The sequence below is a fragment of the Vicugna pacos genome, chromosome 2, assembly GCF_048564905.1.
Source record: "Vicugna pacos chromosome 2, VicPac4, whole genome shotgun sequence".
Lineage (NCBI taxonomy): Eukaryota > Metazoa > Chordata > Mammalia > Artiodactyla > Camelidae > Vicugna > Vicugna pacos.
In genome coordinates, this window is record NC_132988.1 from 72,115,270 (window position 1) to 72,136,311 (window position 21,042).

Below are 21,042 nucleotides of genomic sequence, written 5' to 3' on the forward strand. Positions count from 1 at the left end.
TGAAAGACAGTTCAGCAGTTTCTTATCAAGTTAAACATACTCTTAACGTACAGCCCAATAATCACACTCCTTGATATTTACCCAAATGAGTGGAAAAGTTATATCCACACAAAATCCTGCACACGAATGTTTATAGCAGCTTTATTCATAATTGCCAAAACTTGGAAGCAACCAAGGTGTCCTCCAGTAGGTGAATGGATAAACTGTAGTACATCCAGACAGTAGAATATCATTCAATGATGAAAAGTTATCAAGCCACAAAAAGTCATGAAGGAACTTTAAATGCATATTGCTAAGTGAAATACATCAGTCTGGAGAGACTACATACTCTGTGGTTCCAACTCTACGATATCTGGAAAAGGCAAAACCTTATAGACAATAAAAAGATCAAGGGTTGCCAAGGATTTGGAGATGGGAAGAAAGAGGAATGAATAGGTGAAACACAAGATCTTTAGAACAATAAAACTATTCTGTATGATACATGAAATTATACACACAGTGAAATGTATAAAACTGTATAAGACAAAGAATGAACCCTAATGTCAACATGGACTTAATAATGTATCAGTATTCATTTGTCAGTCTACAAATGTACCACATTGATGCTAAATATAGTAATAGTGAAACCTGGGAAGGAGAGAGTATATCAGAATTCCCTTTATTTTTTGCTAGGTTTTTCTGTAAACCTAAAGCTAGTCTGAAAAAGTATTAATTTTTAAAAAGCAATTGATTCTTATAAGAACACATCTCAACTAGTAGATGCAAAGGGGTGGGTGTACCATGCAGAGGAACCTACCAACTGTGAGCATCCAGCATGAGTCATATGTTTCACAAGGAAGTGGAGCTCATTGGTTAAACTAGCAGCTGGTAAACCAGATAAAGTGGAGATCATGTTGAAGACCTTTAGCTGTGATAATAATAGAAGCTGTAGTATTAAGCAACCCTGGAAATTGGTATGTTGTACAAAGAGAAGAAGGAAAAGGATGAAAGAGTGGAGAATAGGAACTCTGAACAATAGGAAGCCTGAAGAGTGGCCCAACATCTATAAGGAAAGGAGGGAGTAGTTAGTGTTCTTAAAAAAAAAACAAGAGAAGAGGAAGTTTCAAGGAAGAGACATAGCAACAGCAATATCAAGTGCTTCTTAGAGATTAAATAAGATACGATTGAGTCATTCAACAAATATTGAGTAGTGACCTACCATGTGAACACCTGATCTCTTGTCTCTATCTCTGCTGAGGATGCAGAGGTAAGTAGGACATTCACCCATTCCTGTCTTCACAAATTATAATCTAGTGGACAAGATACTACATAATCGTGAAAGGAGCAGGCTACAATGAGAGCATGTAGTTGGTGATCCTAACCTAGTCATTGGGTCTTGCTAATCATTCCTGAAGAAATGACATGTGAGCTGGATTTGAAGGGAAAAATGTGAGTTACTAAAATAAGTGAATAGTTGAAAATAGAAGTCAAGAGGTCATTGGGAGACCTGAGAAAGAGCAGGCTGTCTGCCTTACATACTGAAGAGATGCTCAGCATGGAGATTTATCTTTTTTAAATGCTTGGGGATTGAATTTTCCTTCAGGTCTTGTCAGCCTTAACTTTTCCATTTTACATTCTTTCCCCAGGTATAGTAGTAGAAGATTGCCTGATTTTGCTCCAAAACTTGTTAAAAAACAACAATTCCAATCAAAATTTTTTTAAAGAAGGCTCATATATTCAACGTATGAAACCTTGGTTTGAAGTTGGAGATGAAAATTCTGGCTGGTCTGCACAGAAAGTGACTAATCTGCACCTAATGCTACAGGTATACTGTCCTTAAATGGAAATGTGATAAGAATTTTGACAGTGATGATTTCAAAGAAAAGAAAATGGCCTGTGTTTGATAAATCCATTATCTTCGGTTGGTTTCATATGGACTTAAAAAAAAAACCTTTTGATACGGAGATTTGCAGTTACACTCAGAGATAGAGATCCCCCCACATACACATCACTCAGCTTCAGTAATTATTGACATCTGGCAATTTTGTTCATCTTTTATTCCCCTCTCTTGCCTTGTTGAATTATTTTAAAGCAAATCCAAATATAGAATTTCCTGATGGGTTTTACGCTAGAAACTAATAGGTTAGGTTGTTGATTGGAATTTCTAAAATCTACCTTCTTCAATTAAGGATCCTATATCATAAATTTTAATATTCAGACTATTAAGTTCAACAAATAAATTCATTCAGTAAACATTTACTGAGAGCCAGGCACTACATGCTTGGAAATGAATGATAATGTCCGTGCCCCCAAAGATTAATAGTCTTGAGTTTTTAAGTCCAATACAAGTTAAATTGACAAATCATGTGTAGTTTTATTTAAGCTTTATGGTGAAAGTTTGATGGTGATAGATAATAAAAGTAAAGACAATAGGTTCCCAAATTATTTTTGTATCAGAGAAAATTATGAAGGTTTTGTAGTATTTTATTTATTCCTTTATTGAATTCCTCTTCTCCAAACCCTGAAGTTTATCCTAGCCTCCTAACTTACTCTCTAGTGATTCTTGTGGGTCTCTGAATGTTCCTGAATTGTACCTGCGTCTTTGAAGTTGTGTTCCTCAAAACAGGATGGTTAATCAGACTGGTAATTAAAATCTGCATATTGTTGCATGCTCTGGGAGTTGCCTGCATAGGGTTGATTGATAGTTAGGATGACTGTATGCCCCAGTTTGCCAGGCCAGTATTCATTTTGTAATTACTGATGGTGTCCTGTTTCACTTCAGAAGTGTCCCAGTTTAGATAATAAATCATATAGTTACCCTAATTAGAATATGCCTAAAAACTGTTAGGAAAATTTTTCATAGGAGAACGTAGACAGAATCTTTCTGTTGATACTCCCAACTTCACTGTTTCTGTTTTCACATGTCAGTTTTACACATTTCAGGGCTGTTAGTTTTTTATGTTTTAAAATAGTGTCCCAAGTGGTAAGCTGGATATCTTTGCTCAACACCACTTTTTTAATAAAAGAAATTTTCTAGAAACGTAATTTTCAAAATGTGATTAGAGAGAATAAAGGGATCTGATGATATATAAAATACATACATATTTTCTGTCAGGGTGAAAATTTAAACTACTTAAGGAGCTTACTCATGTTTTATATAACTTAGGATACTATGTAAAGAATTATTTTTGAAGAAAGTGTTGCCTGTTAAAAGGTAAAGTACTATTTTACCAAAAAAAAAAAATTTGGATAGAGTGTTGCATATAAACAGAAAAATACAGTATTCTGGTTATGTATTAAGTTAGTTCTTTAAGTATTCTTTACTTTTAGAAACTGAATAGACTAGATTCTAATCTTGAAGCACATAAACTTCAAAATGAAGAAACTGAGTTTAATTCACTTTGATATATTCTCCACCTCAAAGATTGAGTGGTTGATTTATTCATGGCTTCACTAGCCACAGGTTGTCTTCTGCTTTTCAACCTATTAGGGTGCTCTTTCTTGATAGCTTTATTTAGGGTTGCTTGTATTTCAAGTTGTCTATTATGCACAAAATGAAAACACATCAAAAATGATGATAAACAATCCTATTTAGGTAGATACGTCTTAGTTGGAATTATTCATCATCACAGATACAATAATGATGGAATTCTAAGCCACTAAAAATTGAATTGATCTGCTTGAGGATCGTCCATTCAAAGTTTGCAGAGTAAATTTGAGGAAAGCATCCTCTTGAAAAAATTTTTAGTTGTAAAACATTTAAATTTTTTCCTGAAATACAGTTTTATGACTAGTTCTACCTATAGGAATCCTTCTGTGCCATTTTTTGGACAGATACGACCAATGACTCTTAGAAAGCCCATTACCTTATGAGAGAATCCTTTTCATTGGTAGTTCTAATTATTAAAAATTTAATCCATATAATGAGTCAGAATGTACCTTGATATAACATATACAAACTTCCCCTCATTTTGCCCTCTGGAAAAATAAAGGTCTATTCCATATTTGAGTGTTGCTATTAGATCTTCACTTATTTTCTTATCCATATAGATCTTATCCATTATAATAAATGCCTTTACCTCTTTCTTCAGCCATCCATCCTACTTTTATCTTGAAATTTGTTAATTCCTTTTTCTTTATTTACATCGTCAAAGCAGATATCCAACTGCTATTAGATGCTGTTAAGGAATTACTGTTAATTTTGTTAGATATAATAATGGCATGGTGGTTATGTTTTTTAAAGTATTAGTTAGGCATATAGAAATATTTATGGGAGAAGTGACACATAGCTTGGTATTTGCATTAAATACAGGCATACCTCATTTTATTGTGCCTCACAGATAATTGCATTTTTTACACATTGAAGATTTATGGCAACCTTCTGCTGAGCAATTCTATCAGCACCATTTTCCAACAATATTTGCTCACTTCACTTGGGTCTCTGTCACATTTTGGTAATTCTTGCAGTATTTCAAACCTTTTCATTATTATTATATTTGTTATGGTGATCTACGATCAGTGATCTTTTTGTAACTATTGTAATTATTTTGAGGCACCACGAACAATGGCCACGTAATTGATAAATGTGTGTGTTCTAACCACTTCACTAACTGAGCATTCCCCCATCTCCCGCCCCTCGGGCCTTCCTGTTCCCTGAGACAGGACAGTATTGAAGTGGCCAGTTAACCAATGGCCTCTTAAGTGTTGAAGTGAGAGGAAGAGTCACATGTCTCTCACTTTAAATCAAAAGCTAGAAATGATTAAGCCTAGTGATGAATGCATGTTGAAAGCCTACATAGGCCAAAAGCTAGGCCTCTTGCACCAGTTAGCCAAGTTGTGAATGCAGAGGAAAAGTTCTTGAAGGAAATTATAGAAGTGCCACTCCAGTGAACACACGAATGTGAAACAGCCTTATGGCTGATACGGAGAAAGTTTTTGTAGTCTGGATAGATGATCAGACAAACTACAACATTCCCGTAAGTCAAAGCCTAATCCAGAGCAAGGTTCTAACTCTCTTCAATTCTGTGAAGGTTGAGAGAGGTGAGGAAGCTGCAGATAGAAAGTTTGAAGCTAGCAGAGGTTGGTTCATTAGGTTTAAGGAAAAAAGCCATCTTCATAACGTAAAAATACAAGGTGAAGCAGCGAGTGCTGATGTAGAAACTGCAGCAAGTTCCCAGAAGATCTAGCTAAGATCATTAATGAAGGTGGCTACACTAAACAACAGATTTTCAGTGTAGATGAAACAGCCTTTTATTGGAAGAAGACTCCATCTAGGAGTTTTGTAGCTAGAGAGAAGTCAATGCCTGGCTTCAAAGCTTTAAAGGACAGGCTGACTCTCTTGTTAGGGCTAAAGCAGCTGGCAACTTTAATTTAAAGCCAGTGCTCGTTTACCATTCCAGAAATCCTATAGCTCTTAAGAATTACATACTAAATCTTCCCTGCCAGTACTCTACAAATGGAACAACAAAGCTTAGATGACAGCACATCTTGTCAACATGGTTTACTGAAAATTTTAAGTCCACTGCTGAGACTTACTGCTCAGAAAAAAAGATTCTTTTCAAAATATTACTACTCACTGACAGTGTACCTGGTCACCCAAGAGCTCTGATGAAAATGTACATAGAGATTAACATTATTTTCATGACTGCTAATAGAACCTCCATTGTGCAGCCCATGGATCAAGGAGTCATTTTGACTTTCAGATCTTCTTACTTAAGAAATACATTTCATAAGGCTATAGCTGCTATAGATAGTGATTCCTCTGATGGACCTGGGCAACTGGAAACCTTCTGGAAAAGATTCACCGTTCTAGATGCCATGAAGAACATTTGTGACTCATGGAAAGAGGTCAAAATATAAAAATTAATAGGAGTTTGAAAGAAGTTGATTCCAGCCCTCATGGATGACTTTGAGGGGTTCAAGATTTCAGTGGCAGAAGTAACTGCAGATGTGGTGAAAATAGCAAGAGAGTTTGAAATGGAGCCTAGAGATGTGACAGAATTGCTACAATCTTATGGTAAAACTAATGAATAAGGAATTGCTTCTTATGGATGATCAGAGAAAGTGCTTTCTTCACATGGAATCAATTCCTGGTGAAGATGCTGTGAAGATTATTGAAATGGCAACAAAGGATATTGCAAAAACTTAGTTGATAAAGCAGTGCCAGAATTTGAGAGGATTGATACCAATTTTGAACGAAGTTCTGCTGTGGGAAAATGCTATCAAGCAGCATAGCATGCTACAGAGAAATCATGAGAAGAAAACTAACGCAGTAAATTTTATTATTGTTTTATTTTAAGAAGTTGCCACAGCCATGTCAACCTTCAGCAACCACCACCCTCATCAGTCAGCAGCCATCAGCGAAGACTCCACCATTGAAAAGATTGTGACTCACTGAAAGCGCAGATGATGGTTAGCCTTTTTTTAGCAATATTTTTTAACTGAGGTATATCCATTGTTTTTTAGACACACATAATAGACTACAGTATAGTGTAAACATAACTTTTATATACACTGGAAAACCAGAAGGTTCATGTGAACTTGCTTTATTGCGATACTTGCTTAATTGTGGTCTGGAAGAGAACCCTCATTATCTCTGAAGTATGCCTGTATTTTTTAAAAAGTAGGAATAGGAGGGTAATAAATTTAAAAAAAAAAACAAAAAACAACAGAAGTCTAACTAGGAAGATCCAAGAACAGGAACTAATGTGTAGTCCTAAAGCCTCTCTCCTGTGATATCAGTTATTAGTCAGGTCTGTTTGAGAATGTCTGTTAAGCCAGATGTGGAAACATTAACTATTCTAATTCTTCATAATTCACTGATTTAACTACTGATTGAATTTTTCACAAATTGTGGTTATTACTGGTCATCTTTTTATTCACCAACAATAAAAATAGCACTTTTCGTGCCTGAATTTAATTTTTTATGTTTTATCTCTCCAACAAAAAAAGTCCCCTTCTTGGTGAAGTCATTATCTATAATATGCACCAGCTACAATAATAAAATTGTTTCAGTCTCCTCTTGTATCTCCTCTTTAGCCTTCTCTTATAGCGTTGATTACCCCTGCATAGTTACTATAAAATAATGGGTAACATTTATATAGCACTTTTCATTAATAATGTATAGTAAATAGACCATTTGATCTTGATATACAAGGTTTTGTACATGCATGTACATATAAACTAGTTTTAAAATGTAAGATATGTGTATATAAAATTATTCTGAAGATGTAACTGTGCTGAACACTTGTTGGAATGACATTTTTCACATCTCTGAAATTTTATGTTTAGGGTCAAACTTCTCATAGCATCTTAGAGATTGAATTAGCATTCAACAACTGTCAACAGGCCAACCTCTTCCCTACCATGTCTCCAGTTCTTTTTAGCCTCTCTTTAAATATTTCCAGTTTAGGGGAAATTTTATCACACCTCAGGCCATTCTGTTTTCAGTCCTGCTCTGTGATTAGGTGGTTCATCCTTACTTCCATAAGAAATCTACCACCGTGTTACTTCATTCATTCATTCATTCATTCATTCATTTGTTGATTATGGACTGTGTTACAAGTACCCTGCTTGGTTTTTGGGATACAAAAACAACTGAGGCAGTTTCTACTCTGGGGGTTCACAATCCTGAAGGAGATAAGCAAATAGCATAATGTGGTATGTACAGGAACATAACTATGGCCAGGAGAGAATGAAGGAAACAGCTCCCAGATCTGGCTGAATGATGAGGGAATCCTCCACATAGATCTTCTGCCCATATAGATCAAGTTTGTCTTGAGACTTTCCAGATCTTTAAAAGACAGATTTTGTGTTCTGTTTCTCTCGCAGCTTGTTCGTGTACTGGTATCTCCCAACAACCCTCCTGGTGCTACCAGTAGCTGCCAGAAAGCTATGTTCCAGTGTGGCTTACTACAGCAGCTCTGCACTATCCTCATGGCCACTGGCGTTCCTGCTGATATCCTGACTGAGGTAAACCAAATGAAGGCAGAGGCTACTCTGTGAAGGTGAAATCAGGAGGCCTAGGAAGAATTAGATATCAGCTGAAGGAAAAACAGTAACTTAACCATTCTTGTATGTTAAATTCCTTACTGATCCTACTAAAGTATAATTAGCATAATGATGACAGTATCAATTCCAAAAGGTGTATTGGTTCCTCAAGTTTAATAGTAGATAAATAATGTTAAAGCTTAGAAGGCTTCTCACTAATTTTATTGTATTCAACAGGGCGTGCACAGTATAATTTACATTTTTAATTTTGAGAACAGGATGACTTGATCAAGTAAGACTTGAGTGTTAATTATTTGTAGAATAATAAATTCTTTTTCCTTGATGTATGGCATTTTCTGTTTCCTACCTATTAAGAAAAAGAAGTTAGTTTGAAGAAACAAAAGGTTTCTTTAAATTTTTTTCTCAAATTAACACATGCACATTAAAAGCACAGTTAATTAAAGTTTTGTTATGAGAATGGCTGTCTTCAGACTCCCTCCTCCCTACCTTAAGTCCCATTTCCGCTCCCTGTATAACCCTCCCACTTTACTTCCTCCTGTCAACCCAGTAATTTACATTTAAATCAATAATCAGGGTTTATAGTTTTATGACTATGTAAATACTGTTTCCTGCTAAGCCAAACAGAGCCTTAAATCTTTTTTATATCACTTTTTCTTTCCTGAGTTATAGAAGTGTTCTTTTTTCATTTTACTGATTTTCTGTGTATCTATGAGTATTAATACTATCTCATGCTTAACACATTGTTCCCCCTCCCAGACCTTCTTCTGGAAGCCCTCATCCTCCTGCTCCAATATTGGCTGGTTATTCTGTAGTTCTGCCACACAGCTCTTACCCTGAACTTTCCTTTGCCATCCTCCTAGGATCCTTTTACCTCTCTCTCCTTGGTTATCTGGATTCTGTGTCTTTTTCTCCCACCCTTGGGTTCAGATTTTATTTTACGTAGCCTTCCTGAAAAGGGGTAAATGGCAAGATAATTTGTTTTTAGCTCTTTCATGTCATTCCTTCACCTTCAGAATTAACTAATGTTTTGTTAGATATGGAATTCAGAATTGGAAATCATTAACGCTCAACTTTCAGAACATTATTCCAGTGTTAATGTTAAGAAATCTGAAGCCATTTTGAATCTTATTCCGTTTTATGTAACCTGCTTTTTCTCCAAAATCTTTTGGGATCCTTTCTTTGTTTCTAATTTTCTGAAATTTCCTGATGATAGGCTGTACTACAGACCCCACCCCACACCCCTAATAATTTCTGGCACTCACTGGGCCATGTCAAGCCAGAGACATATGTGCTTCAGTTCTAAGGATGTTTTATGTGTTCCTTGACAATTTCTTCTTTTCTGTTCTGTTTTTGCAAGTCTATTATTAGATTATTGGAGTTGCTAGACCCAGTTTGTCTTTTTATTCTTTTTTTTTTTTAGAGGTTTTTTCCAACTTCATCCTTAAATTGAATTTTTAATTTATTACATTTTAAATTTGTTCTCTGATTTTATTTTTAAGCATCTTTTTCTTCTTTTGTAAAAATAGATTCTGTCTCTTAGAGGATATTAATTTTGGGTTTTTGAGATTTTAAATGCAATATATGGTCAAGTGTTCTTTTTACACTTAATGTTTGGAGGCCTATGCTTAATGTTTTGAAATGTTATCTCAAGAAAATGTTACAAGAGTATAATGCTGTCACTGATTTTATATGGTGTCTAAGTTTGGGCATTTTAAAGGAAAAAGCAGAAGAATATAACATTTTCTTCTTTTGAAAACAGGTTTTTTTTCCTTTGACTGACTTTCTCTAAATTTTCTCCCCCACCCCCTCCCATTACAGACCATTAATACTGTATCAGAAGTTATTCGAGGCTGCCAAGTAAACCAAGACTACTTTGCATCTGTAAATGCACCTTCAAACCCACCGAGGTAGGAAAAGGGAAATACGGAGACACCACAGAGGAAGTAAAAACTTATTTGGGGTTTTTAGTATATCTCATATACACATCTTATTCTTTTAAGGAGTTCAGTCGTGTGTTTTGAAAGTAGAAAATATCTGACAAGATTAATATGTTGGTATTTTAAGAATCTGCAGTCTTTTGGAACTGACGTATTTGGGCTGAGGTATCACTTGCTAGCTGTGTGCCTTACGCAAACAAATCACTTCATTTCTCGCAGCTGCAGTTTTCTTTTCTGTGACATGGAAATGAAAATAGTTTACTTGCTGTTGTTATGGCCATGACCAAAAGTCAACAAAAATGACTAATTCTTGATTTGTATACCTGGATTGCAGTGTTTCTCTTTGTTCTTTTTACATGCAACAGACCAGCCATTGTAGTGCTTCTCATGTCCATGGTTAATGAAAGGCAGCCATTCGTATTGCGCTGTGCTGTTCTCTATTGTTTCCAGTGTTTCTTATATAAAAACCAAAAAGGACAGGGGGAAATTGTGGCAACGCTTCTACCTTCCACCATTGATGGTAAATAATTTAATTCTAATTTCTGTTTTAAAAAGTAAGTAATCGTCTTTTAAGCTTTTAATAGCACAGTATACCATAAATGTGTAGTAGATTAATTTAAATACAGAATATTAGAATGTAGTAGAATATTTTAAATATGGTGTTTCCTTGAATTTGCTTTAGAAATGCTTTTAGTTAAGGTAATAATTTTCTGGACTATTACCACCATCAATTCGATTCTTAAAGTGTCCTTCTATTTTTTTGTTGTGCTACTTTTTTTCCAAGGTACTTTTTTGTCCTCTTTCAGTTTGTTTTGAAAAACAGACTTTTGAAAGTGTTATTTAATACTACTAATTAACACATTTTTAAAGAGTATTTCATACAATTTTTGTGTGAGTAGGAAACAACAGAATTAATTTTTATATTATTATCATTTGTCTGCCATCTTTGTAGCAACAGGTAATTCAGTCTCAGCTGGTCAGTTGTTATGCGGAGGTTTATTTTCTACTGATTCACTTTCAAACTGGTGTGCTGCTGTGGCCCTTGCCCACGCTTTGCAAGAAAATGCTACCCAGAAAGAACAGTTGCTCAGGGTTCAACTTGCCACAAGTATCGGCAACCCTCCAGTTTCTTTATTGCAACAGTGCACCAACATCCTTTCACAGGTAAAGTAGCCTTTTTGATGTCAATGATACAAAAATTTAAGGATGTCTGTTGTAGATGCAGGTGAAAAAAGAAAGAGGCAAGGACTGCTCATTAGCTCACTGTCACCAGAAACAGTTTTGGGGAGAGAAAGCAATAAATACCCTTATAAGAATGGTTTTGCGAAATAGTGAGTAAGGTCCATCTGCATCATGAAGAAAACACATGTTCTGGGCAGAAAGGTGGTTTTTTTGGATTTGGTTTCTTTTTATATCACCCACACTGTTTTGCATGTCGTTTTCTCCTTCTGCTCAGTAGCTGAATTCAGGTCAGTTTATGAGAGGGAATAGAATAGACTGGTTCATAGCTGTGTACCTCCTCTTTCTCTTCCCAGAGCAATTGATCTTCCTTTCAGAAAACAAAAACAGAATGCCAGTCCATTGCTTGTATAGTTACACAGTATGCTCTTGATGTTTGCTAGCTCTCAGATCCTCAAAACCCCAGGGCATATAATTTACCTAGTAAGATGTAGATAAACATAAGTAAAAATGTTTGCATTCCTTTAGAATCCTAATGAAAACAGTGAAACTTCATTGAAATGTGTATGCAAAGGCATTTAGGAATATCCCTTACTGTTATTAGATGATTTGCCCTCATTTGCCAGCCTTGCTGTTAAACAGTCTAAGTTCATACTTTAGCAAAACTATGAAGTCATCAACATTCAGTCACTCGGGGAAAGTAAAAATGTACCTAAGTCTAAAATTGCTCTATCCACTGATACTATCCTGTCCCTTCCCTGTAATAATATGCGGAGTCCTTCTTAATTTTTATTTTGCCACACTCATTGAACCATTTTATTGTGAACTTTTAAAGAAACATCCTTGCTGTCCATAGGAAGTTATAAATGAAAGCTTAAAAGTTAACTGTAGTGAGAAGGGAGTTGAACACTTCCTTTGTTGCTTAGGGTTAATTTACTTTGATTAAAAGCCTATTTTACATTAATTGTTTGTCTCTGAGTAATTTTTTAAAACTACCCCAAAATATTCATATCCTTTCTTATTTAATACTTGTCTTTCTCATGTTGCTGTGTGTTGAAAACAACTTTTCTTAAGCCAAACAGTAATTAAGTGTCCGACCACCATCACCACACACTTTGCTGTAACATTGCAATTACAATTGATGCATAATGAGAAGTCCTCAAAATAGTGATATATTCCCACTCTAAGTAATCACAGTGCTATAAAATTATCCTTTCTCCTCTAAAATGTATGTACATTGTTGTATAGCAAAAGACTAGAACTATCCTGTCTCAAAATTATTGGCTTGGGTTTCTAGAGAGATTGTATTTGAGGAATTTTTCTGGACTTAAATTTTTTCTAAAGCAGTAACATTTATGAATAATTTTCAATGTATAATTTGCAGGGTGATAAGATCGACCGACGGGTATGTATCACTTGTTTGAGCTTAGGCATTTTCCTCCTACAGCAAGGCTTTTTCTTTGTCTTGGGTTTTGCTGATTGGTTTTTTTTAACTGCTTGTTGAAGTTGTATTCTACTCACACTCCTACGTGTCAGCAGGTTAATACCTATCGTAAGTGACTCTCCAGTTTTTCTCTGCGGGGTTTCCTAGTGGTGTGACTAAGGACTGTGGGAGTGAGAATCTGAAGCTGTACTTGTGCCGCTTCTGGGGGTGCTCGCACTTTCTGAAATTCTGTGGTTTTGGTTCTTTGATCTTTGTGTGTGTGTGTGTTTTTTCACCCAAGCTTGCTTATTTGTTTCCAGTGAAACCATTTCAAAGGTACTAAAATTTAGGATTAAGGTAATCAGTATATGCAAGAATGTGATGTCTTTTATATTATTGAGATTATTGAAAATGTATAATTGTAATTATAATTTTGTAATTTGAAAGAGTTTAAATTAAATATTTTGGGTTATTCTGGATATAACCCATATGCTACACTGCCACTGGGGATTAGTTTTTGATGCATGTGGGGACAGAGTCTGATTTGTGTTTGGTTTTGATTTGTTTTGTGGAGTATTTGGCAAAAACAGCATGTACCTTAATATCCATATTTGGGCCTGTGTCAGTCATGCATTGTGGGAAGTATGACTGAGGTCCCATTAGGGATTGTATCTGTGTATGGTCGTGATTTAATACATGTTAATTACTCATACACAGACGTATTTGGCAGCTTTAGCCTGTAGAATTTTTGATATTAGGTATTATAGAAGTACACGTGTCAGTCATTTAAAAGGGAAATTTGGGTGGGTATAATTTATGTATAGTAATAAGCCCAGAACTTGAGTGTTCAATCTGATGATTTTTGGTGATTGAATATACCTCTGTAACCACCACCCAAAACAAGATAGAGAACATGGTATTCATAATTCCAAAGTGTTCCACTGTGCTCCTTTCCTATTAATTCTCTGTCCCCAGAGACCACCATTAGAAAATGAATCTGATCATAATACTCTAGAACCTCATTTTAACTACTTAAACACCAGAAGTTTAAAATGTTAGGTTTTCATATTTTTTAAATGAGCAATGTAAAAATACTAAACTTGAAATCCACGAAGTAGGAATAAGAGAGATTTTTATTTAGAAAATATAATAGGGCAACATAACTTACGTTAAAGATAAGATGATTCAGTTTCAGTTATTTTGTTTGTGGTTCCTTCCATCCTATAAAGTCTGTGGTTTCTAGTAATTAAACCCCCAGAATTCTGAAATTAAATTTCAGTGTTCATTTGTTTTTCCAAATCTCATCAGTGGTTCATAAGCTCTAGAGGGTTAGGAGGAGATAGGTGCTCTTTCTTGACTTAAACCTGTAAAAAAACATACAAAGAAATATATAAATACTTTTAGTCAGAAAGTGAAGTGTGGCTTTCTTTTAGCTGTTCTAGGTGTTTATCTTGTAAGGAATTCATCAGAAAATCAGACAGCATTGAAATAAAATATTTTGATAGCTTTTATTGCCCAATTTCTGATTTTATTTTTTGGAGGGATAGAACAGCTTGATCAGGATTTTGTTTGGATTTATTTTATTCTCAACATTTTATGATAGTACACTGGACAAATACTATAATATTTTTGCACTCTTTAATAGTTTACTTTTCTTTTCATTTTGGAAAATTTCAAAAAATAGAAAGTAGAAAGAGAATATTGTCCCTCATTCTACTACCCAAAGATAACTACTGATAAAAATTTCTTTTTTTTTCTTATATTACTGTTATTTACATAACAATGATCACACATTAGATACCATTTCATATTGTGCATTTTTTCTTAAAAGTATTTTCCTTGTTTTTAAACATTAAATCAATTTCCCTTTATAAGGTTGCATAATATTTCACCAAATAGATATACCATAAATCGATTAACCATCTTCTTATTTTTGGACATTTAATTATTTCCCATTTTTTCTCAATTATAAATCATGGCTTTATAAACATTATAATAATAATGCTTTAAAGAGCATTATTACAAAGTCTCCACTTTGTGTTTCCAGTATGTATGGATTTCTGTGAACACAACAAAACAAGGGCAGCCTGCATTTCACTGAGGTTTAAAAAAAATATTGCCATTGCAATTATATTTTTTTTTTTTCTTTTTCCAGTTCAAACTTCTGCCATCTATTTTAAATTTAGGGCATTAGTTCTGCATTTAATATGCTAGTAGGTAGAGAGTCATAGAACCATGCAGAGCTAGAAAGGATGATGATAGTTTATAACATTTGTAGAGCACTCACTATGTATCATGCTCTGTTCTTTAAGTTCTTTACACGTCTTAACCCATTGAATCCTTGAGATAGGTGCTAACTATTATCCCTAGTTAAGGTTGAGGAAGAGAAGTTACCTGAGGTTTCATGGCTATTGAGTTTTAGAACCATATATAAATCTGGTGTCCTGGCTTCAGAGCCTGTCCTCTTAACCTCTTCGAAATCATTTAATCCAACAACCTCTGTTTGCTAGAAATTAGGACCACATAGTATATTGAACTTGTACAAGTTTAAGACAGAAGATTCCCAAGCAAATGTCATTTTCACTGACACCATACTGCCACTCTTAGAATTAAAACTTTAGTCTTTTAAATTTGAAATGAGTAGTATGTGGTTTAGAAATCAAAATGATAGAAGTCTTGGCCCTGCCCTGCCCTAGTGCCCCAATTATTTGTTTCTTCTACATCTTGAAGTATTTTTTATGTATGTTCCCTGTTCTGCACTTTGGTTGGTTTTTGTTTTTGTTTTTCACTTAATACCATTTTGCACTTAAATTTGCAAAGGGAAGTGCAAAAAGATTACAGTGCACTGGGTTTCTGTTTCCCCACAGCCTCACCAGCAGCCTGTTGTCAGACTTGTATTTTTGCCAATCTGTTGATAGGTGAAAAGTGTTATCACAGTGAGTTTTAATTTACATTTTTCTTCCTGAAAGGCTAAATAACTTTCTATATGTTCTTACATCATTGGAAATTTTTCCTTGAGCTCTCCTTTCTTATATGATATCTTCTGCCCATTTTTCTGTTGGGTTGTTAATAATTTCTTGTTTATAGGAATTCATATTGAGGAACTTAACCCTTGTCTTTGATAACTCATAAATTTATTTTTCCTAATTTGATCTTGGTGTTTTGGATTTTTCTTTTTCTTTTTTTTCTTGTTTTTGTTTTTGATTTTGTTTTTGTATTAGACTTTACTTTTATTGCTTCTACAATTTTAAGTCATACTTAGGCCTTCCCTAGTTCAGGATTTTAAGGAATTTGCCAGTGTTTTCATCTCATACCTTCTGGTTTCATTTTTTTGCATTTAAATTTTTGTTCAATTTTTCCTCTTAAGTTGTGTGACGTCCTCTGATCTTTTAAACTATCTAGTTGTCTGAACATTTTTAAAGGCTATCTCTAACCCACTAATGGTTATATGCTATCTTTTTCATATACTAAATTTCCATTTGTAGCTGGATCATTTCTGGACTTTCCGTTCTATCCCTTGATTTCTGTCTGTTCATGAGATGGTATCACTTCATTGCTCTCTTACTCCTTTTTTTTTTTTTTTTAACAGTTTCCCTAGCTGTTCTTGCTTGTTTATTTTTCCGTATGAACTTGAGAACCAGGTGGTTTAGTTCCAGGAAAAAAAAAACCTGTTGGTATTTTTATGTGAATCACATTAATTTTACAAATTAGTGTAGAATTAATATCTTCATGATCTTGAGTTTTTCTAAGAACATGTGTCTTTCTGTTGATTTGTGTATACTTTTGTGCTCTTTAGAAGTGTTTCTAAATTTTCCTTGTACCATTTTGATTAAACTTGTTCCTGAGTACTTTATCTTTTTTTATTACTATAGTAAACATGGTATTCCATCCTATCACCTAACTGGTTCTAACTAATTTTGTTTGACTTTGCCCTTCTTAACCTTCAGTTAGACCCCAAAGGACATACTTTTCAAAACTGAATCTAATTCCATTTTTGTTTACTCAGACATCAACCAGTGATTTGATAGGATGTCCTTGTGTATACAATGTTGGTATATTTGGTACTTGCCAATGGTATTCCAGTAGTCAACTTTTTATATATAACCAGGAGAAATCAACAAAACATTTGCATTTATAATTTGAGTAATTAATTATAAGTTCTTTATGTCATGCAGTCAGTTGAGAATAACTGTATTTTTTTAATTTTTCAATTTATTTGGGTAACATGAAGATATGTTATAGACATATGTAATGGCATAAAGACAAAGAAGAAGTAAAAATAATGCCTCGTGTGAAAACTAAATCCATGCTAATTATGTTTGCTTGGTAAATCATTTGAAGAGGTCTAATTTGAATTTGTTTAGTTAAATATTAAATACACTTGAAAAAAGATTATAGAAAGGGCAAGATTGACATCAAGCAAGGTTCATGAAATTAGAACAATCTGGCTGTGTCACAAGTATTTCAGAACACAATAATGGTTACCTTAAATCCATTCCTTGTCTAGATTTTTGAATAATTGTATTTTGGATATTTTATGAAATTACTCCTAAAGTGATGGATTACTATGCTAATTTCTATTATTTTATTTCAAGCAAGTATTGTTTTTCTTAAACAAAAATATAGGGCATATAATATATGGACAGTGACAATATTGTGAGCTAAGAGAGTATCTCACATAAGAGATATAAATGTGTAGTATTAAAATTTAGGGACCTGTAATTTTGATGAATATGCTAGTTTTCAATATTGTTTAAGTACACTTGGCATCAATATGTTTAGTGGTTTGAGGCACTTAGCTAATTTAAATCTATTTCTCCTTCATTATGTTTGTGATTTCTCATTATCTGACATGTTGTAGGTCAGTTTGTAACATGGTTTATTTTCTTGTTAGAGAAATACATTCTCTAATGTAATTTGACTAAATAATTCAGGAGATTATTTTTGTGTATTTTTCTTGATGTTTTTTGAAGGAGGTAGAATTTGTCCCTTTATCAGAAACTTGTTTTTAAAATTCTGATTGAAACATCATAAATTTGCTAGCAAATTTATGTTATTGTAAAGTGTTTTAGGATTGATCATTTTTTTAAGCATCCACATCATATACTTCTTCCTTAGCAGATCAGGTTTTTCCACTAATAGTATTTTAGATAACCCAGTATATGCTTATGAACATGGATCTAGTCTAATTTCTGCTCTCTATTTTGGCAAGTGCAGCCAGTAGAGGACACAAGAATGCATCCTCTTGTTCAATTTTTAAAATCCAAATTCCTGACACACCTTTTATAGGGTATTAAACATCTTTTTATGCTGATGAGAGGGGATCTTAGGGCAACTTTAAATTTGAAAAAATAAAATGAGATTGCTGCCAACTTTTTTATTACAGGGAAGCAAAATACAGACAAGAGTTGGATTACTAATGTTACTTTGTACCTGGCTAAGCAACTGCCCCATTGCAGTAACGCATTTTCTTCACAATTCAGCCAATGTACCATTTGTATCCTTTATGCTTTAATAAGATACATGCAAGTATTTCTCTTTTGTCTTTTCTATTTCTCCCTCTCAATTAGAGGTAGCTCCATGCCCCCAAATACTTGAATTCTCCTTATCTATGTTGCAACTTTTTAAACTGTTAAGGTGATAATGATGCTTACTTAAGCTCTATTTGTGTTTTTGTGTGTGTGTGTGTCTATACCATTTTTTAATGCTTTCTTAGATTATGTATAGACTTTCTATTAGAAACTCTTACATGAAATACAAGTCAAATTCAAATTGTAAAACAAAGTACTGTAGATATTATGAACCATTAGTTTTCTTAACAAAGATTTCAGCTTACAGGGCAAATTGCAGAAAATCTTGGAGAAGAAGAACAGTTGGTCCAAGGCTTATGTGCTCTTCTGTTGGGCATTTCGATTTACTTCAATGATAACTCACTTGAGAGCTATATGAAGTAAGTAAGGGGAAAATGCCAGGGTAAAATGACTTGCTAATGTCATCAAGAGATAATGATAAATTTTTTCTGCCAGAGTATAATGTAGACCAAGCTTTTATGTTTTGTTATGACTTTTTTTTTTAAAGCATCTCAATATGCTTATCTCTGTAGAGAGAAACTAAAACAACTAATAGAGAAGAGGATTGGCAAAGAGAATTTCATAGAGAAACTAGGATTTATTAGCAAACATGAGTTGTATTCCAGAGCGTCTCAGAAACCCCAGCCAAACTTCCCTAGTCCAGAATACATGATATTTGATCATGAGTTTACGAAGCTAGTAAAAGAACTTGAAGGTAAGACATCAAAGTTTATCTTGGTATTCATTAAAAAGTACCAATGATTATATTATATATGTATATTCTGGGCAAATGCAGACTATACAGTAAGCCTAAAAGTGTTTTTTCCTAGCTCTTGATCTGTAGCCCATTTAAGGATTTTTGGCATTCAGTAAGATTGGAAAGATGATTTCTTATCTGTCATGCAGTTAGGCCATATGTTTTTACTGATTAAGTCTTAATAATAAAATAGTATCTTAAATAAGCCTTCTTTTACAGGTGTGATAACTAAGGCTATTTATAAGTCCAGTGAAGAAGATAAAAAAGAAGAAGAGGTGAAGAAAACATTAGAACAGCTTGACAGTATTGTGACTCACTACAAAAATATGATTCAAGAGCAAGTACGTACTGATAAGTCATATTCAGTCTCTGTCATACTAAAAGTATAGATACTTTTCTACTTTAGGGAAGAATTTCTTCTGGTATTTCCAAATACAAGAGGATACAGAAAGTAAGAACTCATCATTTTCCCAAATGATTCAAATGCTGCATCTGAGTTTTCAACAAACTGAGAGCTTAATACATGCTAAGCATTGTGTGAGATGTTGTGGATAAGACATGTATCAGACATTCCCACATTACAGTCTCATGGGGTGAGAAGCCTATAGATTTTTGTGCCACATGTATTATAACATCATAAGTCTAGTGATAATCACAGATATATGGCAGCACCGAGAGGCACCTAATTTAGCTAGGTGGAAGCAGTAGCCTGGAGAAGACAGAGGAGTCCTGAAAGGATAACTGTGAGTAAGCTAGGCAGAAGGAGAGCTAGGGAATGGAGGTGTTACTGGCTTGTTCAAAGAACACCTGTTAGCTGTATAAGGGAGAAATTTGAGAGGCAAGGCTAGAGGGAAGGAGCCCAAGAAGGAGGTGGTAGTGGTGGGCTAGGGGAAGAAATTGGGGAACTGGTTGATGATGATAATGACTACCGTTTTTTGTTTATTGTGTTAGGTTCTCACTAAGCACATTTAAACTCTATCTCATTTGATTTTCACAGCATTCCTGCAAAGTAGTTGATAAATAATGAGGAATAAATGAAGAATCTGAGACTCAGAGAATTTAAACTTGTCCAAGGTTTCTTAGTGATCGGTGGAACAGAATTCAAATGCATGTGTGTTACTGCTCATACTGTTGCTGGAGAATAGATTCTTGCCTTGAGCAGGAAAGAATTCAAGAGCAAGGCGTAGTAAAGTGAAAGCAAGTTTATTTAGAGAGATACACACTCCATAGACAGACTGAGGTTCATCTCACTCAGAAAGGAAAGCAACTTAGGAGACACATACTCCATAGGCAGAATGTGGGCCATCTCAAAAGGCAAGAGGCAGAGAGACCCTGGGAGGTGTGGGAGGTTTTAGTTTAAAGTAAAAATAGATACACACTCCATAGACCGTGTGGGCTGTCTCAGAAGGCAAGAGAGAGAGCAACCACGAGGTGCAGAGCTGTTAGTTTTTATGGGCTCAGTAATTTCATATGCTAATGAGTAGGAGAATTATTCTAACTATTTGGGGGAAGGAGTGGGGATTTCCAGGAATTGGGCCCCCTACCCACTTTTTGACCATTTAAGGTCAGCCTAGGAACTGTCATGTTACCTGTGGGTGTACCATAAGTCTCAAGGTCTACTGGAGGTCGACTCTTCCATCATCTTGCTTGTAACTAGTTTGTCCTGTCCTCAATTGCTGTGTCATTCCTTCAGTGGTTGTGCCCTGCTCCCTTCCTTCCTGTCTCAATACCTTGTAGTGTAGAGGGGACAGACCCAAGAAACGTGGAAACCAAAGAAAATAAAACTTAACAGGACTTGGTAGTGACTGAATGTGGGTATAAGAGAACAGAGTCAAACATGATCCTTAGGTCTCTGCCTTGCACAACTGAATAGGTGATATTAAATTAGATAGAATGAGAGGGAGCTGATGTATCAAAGTGGATAATGATGAGTTGAAACAATATTTTCAAAGTCATGAATTGACATTTTCTTTCAGGGTACAGTGAACCCCACACTTGCATTGTATTGAGCATCTTAAATCTTCTATTACATTCCTTCAAAATGTGTTTCTTGGTTTTCTTCTCTCATTTAATTCTTCGTTGTGGTATATACCTTTATTGGAATGAAATCCTAGAAAGTGCTGCAGTATTTTCTATAAAATGAGATTATTGGCATTAAAATTTCAGTGTCATGAAAACAACACTTAG

General features: G+C 34.6%; 1 protein-coding gene across 2 annotated transcripts in view; it reads left to right on the forward strand.

The window, feature by feature from the left end:
• USO1 (USO1 vesicle transport factor) overlaps window positions 1-21,042 on the forward strand; it is a 66,761-nt gene that overhangs the window by 36,125 nt on the left and 9,594 nt on the right. The window contains exons 9-18 of one of the 2 annotated variants that reach the window (XM_015251114.3): window positions 1,626-1,804; window positions 7,810-7,950; window positions 9,808-9,896; window positions 10,292-10,446; window positions 10,879-11,090; window positions 12,490-12,510; window positions 17,915-18,025; window positions 18,360-18,478; window positions 18,632-18,813; window positions 19,075-19,196. In XM_015251114.3, the coding sequence (XP_015106600.1) occupies window positions 1,626-1,804; window positions 7,810-7,950; window positions 9,808-9,896; window positions 10,292-10,446; window positions 10,879-11,090; window positions 12,490-12,510; window positions 17,915-18,025; window positions 18,360-18,478; window positions 18,632-18,813; window positions 19,075-19,196 (1,331 nt within the window). The remainder of the gene's footprint in view (window positions 1-1,625; window positions 1,805-7,809; window positions 7,951-9,807; window positions 9,897-10,291; window positions 10,447-10,878; window positions 11,091-12,489; window positions 12,511-17,914; window positions 18,026-18,359; window positions 18,479-18,631; window positions 18,814-19,074; window positions 19,197-21,042) is intronic. The other variant, XM_006198247.4, reaches the window with a different exon arrangement.